We start from the raw sequence: 11,396 nt of genomic DNA on the forward strand, positions 1-11,396 counted from the left end.
TGGGCTCGGCCCCGCGGGCTGGCGGACGGGCGGGCCGGCCCGCGCCGAGCACTGCTAGGGCTGGCAGCCCGAGCGGCCCTCCCCGAGCCCGGCGGTCCACCCGGCTCTAGTGCATTGTCTAACGTCCCCGAGCGGCCCGAGCGTAGGCTGCCCAGCTCCCCGGCGTCCCGAGGGGGAGCCGCCGCCCGGAAGACGCAGGGAGCGTGGGGAGAGCCGCGCTTGGCGCGGACGCCAGGGGCACACACTCTTCCGGTGCCGGAGGCGCGGCCCCGGCCCCTCCAACCCGTGCAGCCGGAGCCTTCGAGAGAGCGCGTCAGCCCTCCTCTGGCCTCGGCAATTCCCTGATGGAGAGCGGCGCTGAGGACTTTGGGTGGGTCCTGGGCTTGGGCAGAAAGGGGTTAACCAGACCCGACTTCCGCCTAGGCGGGCGCGTTTTTAGAGCGCTGCCTCGGTGGGCCGAGCGGTCAGCGCGCAGCCCAGCCCGAGTCCCCGAGGCGGGCTGGGCGCCTTGGCTGCAGAGGGCACCAGCTGTGGCCTCCAGCTGGGCGACGCGAGCGAGGCCCAGCGCGGACGGCCCTGGGCTGGACAAGTTGATGACCAGATGTCCCAGATTCGAGCCGAGACAGCTTTCAGATAGAAAAATACAGCCAGACCCATTTTTTCCTTTCGGAAGCAAATCTCAGTTCCTGGCCATGAAGCTTCATAAACAAGCAGGGCCTTGGCTGTTGAGGCACAGGGTTGCGGGGGAGGAGACAGTAGCTATGACACTTGGTTTTTCTGCCCTTTACCTTCCACCACCATTTCTCCCGAGGTTTTCGCCCAATTTTGGTTACTCTGGTTTTTCACCTTTCTTCGATCATTAACTTCTTTGTCCCTGAGCGCCTTTCTGTCCACTGCTTCCAAGGCCACCCCCTTCTCCTTTTCCAGTGGGACACAGAGCCTTCAGTATGCAGCAAAAAGGCAACACTGCACCTGGGCTCCTTGTGAGGCTCATTCCTTTTGGGTTCATTCCCAGCACCCTGAGTTGGCTTTTTTTTTTTTTTAAAGAATGAAGAATGATAAACTGAAATGTTCAAGTATAGAAAAGAGATAAATTCCTCAGTTTTTAAGGAACTGGAATAGGAGATAAATGTGCATTCTGACTTTAGATTATCAGTACTAAATTCAGTGATTCCTCACTACAGTCCAAGCCTTGAACTTACATATGTTCAAAAAGCAAAACTCAGACTTTCTTCAAAATCAGCACACCTGCTCTTGGGTCATACTTGTGTGCAGCAGGGCTTGTCAGACTTGAAAGTGCATACGAACCACGCCAGGATTCTGGATTCAGGTGTGCGTGTGTGTGTGTGTGTGTGTGTGTGTGTGTGTGTGTGTGTGTATATATATTCTGTATATATAATGAGCTCCCCATGTCCCCACGCTAGTCTGAGAGGAAAACAGGGACAGTTCAATGCTAGAGGCAAGCAGTGGGTTCTTGTGCTGCTTCAACGCTGCATAATAGATGGATAAAGATGCTCATGGAAGCACACACACACCTTATTGAGCTTGTGATTAAATAAGTCATTTCAATGCCTAACTGGACCTGAGCCATCAGGCTGCTGCTGAAATAGCTGCACATTCCAGGACAAAAGTGTTCATTGAGACGCAGGGCATCCAAATTTTGATCCATTTCAAATCTCCAACGAAAATGCACGTTTTTGCTAGGAAGGATCCTGGTAAGGTTTTGAGATTGGGAAGATCTCTAACAGGAACCAAGTAGGAGAAAGCGGTACTGGCTGTGGGGTGTCCAGGATGACAAGGTGACCAAACAAGAAGAGCAAAAAGCAGGCACTGTGTAAACCTTTCAGGAGATATTTTCAGGACAGTAAAATGAAAAACAAACAAAAAAGCCTATTTTCAAATGGAATGTTGAGAATAGCCCTTGGATTATTGAGCCCTTCTTCTGAGGGCATATATACTGTATGGAAAAAAATCCTAACTCGAATGAGCAACATCTGTGAAATAAATCATAGATAGAACCCTACTTATGTAAAGGGAAAAATCATGTATCCACAAAGTCTGCACACAAGATTAAATTAGGCAAAAGGAAAACTTCTGCTAACTTCCACTTATATTTTAATTGTAAATGGTTAGCTGCTGTAATTTCAACAATGAAGTTATTAATACATGTTAATGTCCTACATAAAACATACTATATGGAGAAGAAAAAGCCACAAGACAAGCAAATGCTCAGAGTACCTCTTACCCCACCAAAAAAAGTCTATGAAACACAGTGGGAATTTAAGCCATTTCTACTTTTAGTTTCTGGTAGGCAACCAATAAGAGCCTAGAATTGTTCAAACAGGACAGTAATGTGGTCTACCGCATCATGCCTACCACTTCTAGTAGAGGTTAAGTCTAAATTCCAAGCCCCCACGTAAAATCTTCCTTTTAATGAAGCCTCAGAAACAAACATTTTTACCATATTTTCACAAAGGGTACAGACAAGAATGAAATCTGTCTCCATATGTTTTCCCATACTCCTTGGTGTACCCAGTATGGTGCTGGGCCATGAGTATTAATGGGGGCAGTTATTTATGTAAATCAGGTTAGAAACAGGGTGAGGGGTAAGGTCATGTATAAAAGCTGCCATTAGTCAAATTTTTGTCTTTATCAGAAAACTGAGCATTTTTAATTTGGAAAAGATGAGAGAAAACAATAAAATTATTTCTTATGTGTTCATATGAAACTCACATTATGGTGACTTTTCTCATTTTGCTTTGAAGAGATTATACACCTTCTCTTGCTGTCTTAGCTAAAAGTCTAATGGAGTTGCGGCACGCCACTTCCTGATAATCTCAACACTGTTGGCAGAATGGACTCTTTAAGAAAATATGTCTAAACTAACAATGTCCCCTTTTTCTTCTTAAATGTACTCCTCTGAAACCCTGAAGTCTAATACATTAAGAAACTGAATATACAATATTAATTTGTGACAGATACTTTAAAAATGTCAACATTTTTTCTGGGTTATTCACTAATGGGGCAGCAACTCGTTAATGGCAGTCATTTTATATTTGTGAAGTTTTGTTATCACACTGATGTTTTATGTATTATAAGATCTTAAATTGCAAAGAGAAACATATCTTTGTGTGAGATTTCTAGAGCACTGTCAAATGTTATTCTGTCAATTCCACCCAGTGCCAAAAAACCTCAGGAGACATAGATTGTAAATGTATTTTATTTTGTAAGCAACAATCAAAATATATTTGTGTTACTGTTTTCTTCAAATATTAAATGGGATCTTAACAAAATTTGTCCACTTTGATGTATTCTTATACAACTTTGGAATCTGCAAAGACCCTGACTAAAGAAACAGAAGTAATTGCACAACTGAGACTGAAGGTGTTACAGTGCTGCAAATGATGCCAGATGTCTTACATTTAACCAAACACACCTTCAGAGGTCCCTTGATTTTGAGCATTAGGAACAATAGAGGAATATACGCTGAAAGTATCACTAATAGCCTTTTGCATGGTTTTATTTAAATACAACAGTATCCAACATAGCTGCTAAACACTGGACGATATTCGAAGTCATAAGTACATCCACATGTTCCTCCAAATGACGTTTCGGGTCCTAAATTAAAAAAAAAATGGGAAAAGAAAAAGAAAAAGGAACCATATTACTGATAGAACAGAACTGATGAAATTGGTAAAGAAAGCCAAACCTAAATTTATATCTATTTTACAATTTGACTTTCCTAATATATCGTTACATTCTTAGAATTTCTAAATGTATTAAAAAATTAAGTTCCTGATAAAATAATTGATTTATACATCTATTATTTTTGTTGTAGATTTCGTTGTAACGAAAGACTGATTTACACAATCAATGCCATGACTCTGTACCAGAAATTACAAAGAGTAACAAGGAATTCTATACAGCCGTAGCATCTGATTTTTAAAAAAACAATGTGTAAGCATTTATATGTGTACATAAGCCCAAGTATGTGTGCGTGTTTTCTGTCATTCCTATTTATTGACCGAGTGAGCTCTTTACTCAAAGCAGACATCCTAATAGGTAAGAGTTCAGTGTGAATTCTCATTGCTTTCTCTGTCATTTAAATTTAAATTTAATTAATGTATAATTTTAGTATTTCAGGAAAGGTGCTTTAAATGATTCAGGAAATATTCTTGGATCAAAAGTCAACGTTGTTTAAAAATTTAAATACAATTTGAATCAATTCTACATTGTTAAGAATATATATTTTATACAGTTATTTTGAAAAAAATCATAGTAAAGTATAATAGGTATATTCTTCTAACTGAAATCTAATCAAATCGATATATGAAATGTCTGAGTTAAAAATGAGGCTTAAAATAACATTTTAATAAATGAAGTCAAATTAAAATGGTTCATTTATATTTGTGTTTAAGGCTGAGCTGAATGAAGTATAATATCAGCTAATTATGAAAGCTTTAAAAAAAAATATATATATATACACTGCATACAATTAAAAAAACCTCTCAATTAGAGCATTATTTTCATTTGGGTATTGCTAAAATACCCAAGACTCCTGACTTTATAAACAAATGTTCATCACTGGAATTATTTCTTGGCTGTTCTTTCCTGAATTATAATTTCAATATAGGCTTGATTTCCTTAAACAACCCAGAGATGCAACATGATAAGAAACAATTTCAAGTACCCAGACCACATATTAAAATTTATTTCAGAAATAAGCCTTAGGACACTTTAGGTGAAAGTGACTTTTCGAAGACTCGCAGAGAAAGAGGGATCTGATTCCATTCTAGACAGGTTTGCTTTTGCATGCTGTAGGTTAAACCGGTGAAATACTATATTTTGAAAAATGATTCTGATGATTATTCAACTTTGCCCATTATATATTTTTCAGCTTTGCTTTTATTTTAGATCTTTTACTTGTTGCTGTTAATACAATCTATATCATAGCTTCAGATTCATTTAGTCAAAAAATAGTAAGTTCTATAAAGTGCTAGGCTCCAAGCTGGTGATCTAATAATAAATATGAGACTACAATAAATAGAGGGAAAAGACAACAAGGGTAACTATATCATATAGGATGAGAGATTAAGATGAACTATACTTCATTTTGTTTTGGGTGAGTTCTTATTTTTAAATGTAGTATTCAGACTGGAGTGAGATTTCATTTCACTGATTATGATATTTAAGTCAGACCTTTGCCCCTCCCGCTCTGGTGGAGTAACTGGTTTTGTAGTGAATTGGTAACACACTTCCCTCAGTTATCTACATTACTTCTTGTGGCAGCTGGGTGATTCTTAGAGATTTCCCATCCAAGAATGGTCCTGGCCCAAACCTACATAGCTTGTGAGATGTGATGGGATCAGAGCATATGGTAGGATGGCTGAAAGCAAAGACAGCTTAGTGTCTTGCATCTGAAATATCAAGATTCTGCCAACATCAGCAATATGATAACCATGTTCCATGAAATGAAAAAAATGTAATCAACATTCTTTAAAAAACAGTCTAATTAATCTGTAGATTCTTTTAATTGGTTGGTGTGTTCCCCCAACCCTCAGAAAATAGGAACTAAAATATAGATTTCATCTTGGAAAAGTGAAAGAGCAAATACTTAAAACCCTTCTTCACTCACTATAATCCCATGGGGCCCTAAGCCTTACCTGCATAGTGAAGCCTACAAATTGACAAACTACACCATTTAAAAAACAGTTACATATGAAATAAATCTACCATTCTATTATTCACTGATAATATTATTTCCAGTAAAAATAATACTTGAAAAATTAACATAACCAGGACCTAAGATTCCTAATTTACTTCTAGTAAATTATTTTCACTAAAGATAGTATTTCACAGGTATATTTGTGACTTCACTATATATGGCATAGAGGATCTGACATCAAGTAATTCAGTGACCTTTAAAATTAGCATCGTATTTACATGACAGAAGAAAAATATAGAGTGAACAGACAGGAAAAAAAATCATGCAGGCCCTAAAACAGTTTAAAGTCTACAAGAGCATGTTCTTATGTGACTGCATAGCCCATTACGGTAGACCTCACCTGCTTGCCAACATTCTTTATTGCCAGCTGTTCAGGTGTCATCTTATCTTCTTCTTCTACAGCCTGTGAATGAAACACAAAGGACAGAGTTTCAAACTCTAAATTTACTGTTCCCACGGTAGAGTATTCACCAAAGACAACAGTAACCATAATTTTCATTCACAGAACCTTTTATTCAAGTGACTTATTAAACCAAAAAAAAAAATTTTTGCTACTCTTCAGAATAACCTTTAGTTGTAGTAAAAACTACCACCACCAGCATTTTGAAAACAGACTTAAGAGCTATGTAAAAGACACTGATATGTTAAACTGGACCACCAAATGACAGCATTAACTATCTTTAAACTGTTACAGAATTCTGTGAGGGAGGGCTACCCGGCAGAGAAGCCCCTGAGGCAGCTGCTCATGGCACCATGATGCTAATCAGTCCTATTCTGTCTTCTTTCCCTTGTCCCACTCTTGGCACACCTCTGCCCCAACTTCCCATTTCTTTGTCTTTTCCTTTTCAATGGAATCTGTACATAACCAGTATCTATGTAACTACCAGTATCTCTTCTGATCAAAGGAGCTGCTGGCTTTTTAAAAAAATTTTTTGTCTTTATTTTATTTTGAGAGAGAGAGAGACAGACAGACGACAGAGTGGGAAAGGGATAGAGAGAGAGGTAGACACAGAATCCGAAGCAGGCTCCAGGCTTTGAGAGGTCAGCACAGAGCCGGATGCGGGGCTCGAACCTACAGACTGTGAGATCATGACCTGAGCCGAAGTCGGATGCTTAACTGACTGAGCCACCCAGGCGCCCCATGGCTTTCTTTTTTTTTTAAATGTTTGTTTATTTTTGAGAGAGACAGAGGGAAAGAAAGAGACAGAGACAGAGCGTGAGCAGGGGGAGAGGCAGAGAGAGGGAGACACAGAATCTGAAGCAGGCTACAGGCTCTGAGCTGTCAGACACAACCCGATGTGGGGCTCGAACTCATGAATGGTAAGATCAAGACCTGAGCCAAAGTTGGACATTCAACCAACTGAGCCACCCAGGAGCCCCAAGGAGCTGCTGACTTTTTTTTAAATAATTTTTTTAATGTTTTATTTATTTTTTATACAGAGAGAGACAGAGCATGAGAGGGGGAGGGGCAGAGAGAAGAGGAGACACAGAATCTGAAGCAGGCTCCAGGCTCTGAGCTAGCTGTCAGCACAGAGCCTGATGCGGGGCTCGAACCCACGAACGTGAGATCTGACCTGAGCCGAAGTCGGAGGCTCAACCGATTGAGCCACCCAGGCACCCCAGAGCTGCTTACTTTTGACCCACTTAACAAATCATCTAGTTTTCTCCCTTCATAACTCTACATATTTAAAATCTCTCAAAGTGGTACATGTATTCAGAAAAAAATATCTCACTTCTCCATGACTGATCTTAAGTAATCATGAATAGAGTAATCTGAAGTTTTCAGCATGAAAAACTTACTTGAATTAAAATCCAAATCAAGTAAAAATGAAAATCAACCAAAATATACACAAACCATTTTCTTCTATTATCAGTTAGCTACACACTCTTCGGTGCATGATCATATATGTTCTAGTAAGTAATTATGAAATAATCACAGCGTTTAGATTAGCTACCATCATTGTCCCCTTCTCTCAACAATAGCACCACCAGAAAACCTCTTTACTGAGAGGGAACTTCCTTAAGAGTCTGGGTATGTTTCTGCCTGCAGCCAGGACTCTATATCACATGAACTCTTTGTCTTTAGTGTCTGATAAACAGAAAACAAAGAAAATTGAAGGGTCACCAACCTTAGAAAATAATACCATAGCACTTAACCACAAATATGGTTACAAAAGAGGGTGAGATGGTGGGGGTGGAAAGCAAGAAACCAAAATCCCAGTGAGGGTTGGATTTGGATACTCTAAACTTAATAATCTTGCAGCTGCCAAATTTCTTCATGTGTGAACAATGAACATGTAGGAAATGCAATCATCAGACATTTCCCATAAACTGGGAAGTTTGGCTGCATTTCACACCTTCTTAATAGTTTTGTAAACAGAGAACTTGAAAATGAGCAAAGATGGCAAGTGTCTAATTTTATAAATGGACAAACTATCTAGAGAATTTTCCCCAGTAGAACTTGCCTAAAGAGAAAAGATGGTGAATAAGTACTGTATCTACTGATTATTAGAGGATACTTATTTACAACACATCATCAAGAAAATACATTTATGACTCATAAAACTGAAAGAAGGAAAAATAAAAGTTAATAACACTCCAAATCTAGAATTCCCTAGATAGGGAATATGTTCATTTTCAGAGTCAGATGTCACTCCTATTCTTTTTAGCTAGTTAAAAAAGTATTATCTAAGTGGGAAATTGCTTCCCACTATCCCAATGATTTACATATATAGAAACACAGGCAACACATAAAAAGTTTTTCTCAATTTTACAAATCCTGACACTATGCCTTACCTACTTGAAAACATTATTATTAATGAATGGAACAATTCACTTAAGTTTATAGTCTGCATTCATTCAGTGTTAGCTGCTCTATGCACATGTCAAAAACAGTACAGGGTTGGAAGGAGGTAAGAATTTTGGAATTTGGCTCAAAATATCAGTCAATGGACAAAATAGTTATTAAAAAGTATAATGGAGTATCACAAATATCAAAGATGGTAGGTATACAAAGATGCACGTCAAAAAGCTTTTAAAGCACTGGTACTTTTTAAAAAAAGGTTAAACAGAACATTAAAAGCTCTAACTTAATTTTTAAAATCTTTTACATCATTTAACCACTTTACCAATTAGTTTTTCCATTTCCAATAATTAAAAGAGAGAGTTCACAAACTCTTTGAGAAGTACAGATGGTAAAAAGTACTCCCAGCCATAGATGCCATCTGGAAAGTGAGGAGCAGCTGTAGATTTAGGCATATACTAAGGTTGCAAACCCCCATGACAAAGAATAAGCACATCTCTTTCATTCTAAGATACACCAGATCAGACCGGATCATCATATCCAAACCCTCAATGTTTTCTCCACTTACCTAAGTTACCTAGATCTCATCTACTGTCTGGGCAAGACCAGTCTGTCTTCATTCATAGTTCTAATCTGGCTAGTCACCAGGAAAAATTAAGAAATGGTAGCAGCAGAAACAAATGAAATTCAGGCACAGGCAGTGTCCTCACTAGGGGAACTTCTGTGTTTATGGCAACTTCTGTGATTTGGCATCAAATTTTGCTTTTGCATTCATGCTCTTCGGTTTACTCAACCAACAAAAAAGCACTGAAAATGTTTGTGGCTATTCACACTAGAAACGTTTTTAACAGTTTATCAACAAAGACCCCCAGATGGCTATCCCATCATGCACGGTCTGCACAGTTCTAAGAAATTCCTAGAATTTGGTCTGTTATGTTATCATAATCCCCTTAGACGTACCCCCATCTTAAAGAGGCTTTTACTAACCCCCTTAACTTCATTCTCCTTTTTCTGGTAATGGTCAAATTTCTTACATGGAAAACCTGTATCTTAGATTCTACCATTTTATTTACCCTTTAAAAAATATGGACTAGATTCTTTGCACTTCATTAACACTCTTTTAAGGATCTCCACCAGGTAAATTCCAATGAACTGTTTTCTTGAACTTTCCGAATGCCTTAAAGAACTTCTCCAATCACTATTTTCTCTGTTAATCCTTTAACCTCTCGGCTTTTATGACACCATGTCTCTTATCCCACTTCATACTTCTCTAGTCCTTGGGCTTCTTTTCTTCCCTTTGAAATATTAACTTTCTTCACTCTGTAGCATGCCCCAATCCCATTTAATAAGCACGTTTTCTAAAATCACATTTCACCATTAAACAATCTCTGCATAACTGCTAGTGAATTTCAAGATACTGTATTTTACTTCTTTCTTGATTTTATATGAAGTTAATGTATTGACTCTCCAATTGAAATCACATTACTGGGTTAAAGGGGGTAAAGAACGAGTTTAAAGAAATGACTTTGATAAAACATACTTGAGAAAGCAAAATTAGCAAACATGAAACAATTAGAAATTTGAGACAGAAGAGGTGTGAGTTTGGAGAACATAAAACTGGTTTTCCTACAACTATCAGTAATCACATATTATCATTACACTTGCTCTTACAAATACTGATTTACTGAATCTTTAAAACATCCCAATTAATAAGTTAATATACATTTTACATATGAAGAAATTAGGTACTATCTCCTTGGGGGGAACTATATGTTAATTCCAGTAATATACTCCTATTATAAAAAAAGTATTTGACTCTCCTTTTGGAATAGCTTGTAACACTTCAAGCATATTCTATGCATGTCCTCAACAGAATTTTCATTTACATATTCAATAATCACTATGAAGTGCTCCTTCTGAATAAGATAGTTCTCTCTTTGACTACTGAATACTGAAAATGAACTGAGGGTTGAAGGGGAAGGGGGAGGGGGAAAAGAGGTGGTGGTGATGGAGGAGGGCACTTGTGGGGAAGAACACTGGGTGTTGTATGGAAACCAATTTGATGATAAACTATTTAAAAAAAAAAAGATAGTTCTCTCTTCAAGGAGCTCACATTTGGACTTTACTTGCCTGGAAATCTCAAACTGCAATGCAGTATGAAATATACAAAAATGGAATGTGCACAAAGAACAATGAGGACACACATAGCAAACAGTCAATTAACAATGCAACTGTGACTTCAACAGTACTATCTCCAGAGACCCTGAAGTAACATTCATGAGGATTCACAAAATAATTACTTTTTAAATCTTTTTTTTAATGTTTTTTATTTATTTTAGAGAGACAGAGAGAGCACGAGCAGGGGAGGGTCAGAAAGAGAGGGAGACACAGAATCTGTAACAGGCTCCAGGCTCTGAGCTGGCAGCACAGAGCCCGACGTGGGGCTCAAACCCATGAACCATGAGATCATGACCTGAGCCAAAGCTGGAAGCCAGATGCTTAACTGACTGAGCCACCCAGGTGCCCCAAATAATTACTTTTTAATGACACATAAAATAATGAAGCCAGATCCATGATTTAATAAGCAGCCTGAACAGCATGAATTTTAAAAATCTTACAGGGAATCCAAATTAAAAGTGTAATTACATGAAAGAAGGATATACAATAAGCATCATAGGTGTACGTGTATGCATCCATAACAGAAATTAGAGTTCAGCTTGTTGAAAAACTTCTATGGCAGAATCTACTAGATGCCTACCCAATATGCATCTTCCTGTTCTTCTTTTGTAATACAACCCTAATTTCATTAAAGACCGAGCTGCTCCCATGTAAAAGACTACACTATATATATATATATATATATATATA

At 38.3% G+C, this 11,396-nt stretch overlaps 2 protein-coding genes across 2 annotated transcripts in view; one reads left to right on the top strand and one right to left on the bottom strand.

The window, feature by feature from the left end:
• Positions 1–863, top strand: part of TBR1 (T-box brain transcription factor 1) — an 8,607-nt gene extending 7,744 nt beyond the window's left edge. Inside the window, exon 7 of the mRNA XM_029933316.1 lies at positions 147–863. Coding sequence (XP_029789176.1) covers positions 147–863 — 717 coding nt within the window. The remainder of the gene's footprint in view (positions 1–146) is intronic.
• Positions 864–3,202: 2,339 nt separating this feature from the next.
• PSMD14 (proteasome 26S subunit, non-ATPase 14) overlaps positions 3,203–11,396 on the bottom strand; it is a 94,638-nt gene continuing 86,444 nt past the window's right edge. The window contains exons 11-12 of the mRNA XM_029934492.1: positions 6,066–6,128; positions 3,203–3,618 (exon numbers count right to left, since the gene is read on the bottom strand). Of these exons, the coding sequence (XP_029790352.1) occupies positions 3,520–3,618; positions 6,066–6,128 (162 nt within the window). The 3' untranslated portion in view covers positions 3,203–3,519. The remainder of the gene's footprint in view (positions 3,619–6,065; positions 6,129–11,396) is intronic.

This window comes from Suricata suricatta, chromosome 3, assembly GCF_006229205.1.
Source record: "Suricata suricatta isolate VVHF042 chromosome 3, meerkat_22Aug2017_6uvM2_HiC, whole genome shotgun sequence".
In the NCBI taxonomy this organism is placed as follows: domain Eukaryota; kingdom Metazoa; phylum Chordata; class Mammalia; order Carnivora; family Herpestidae; genus Suricata; species Suricata suricatta.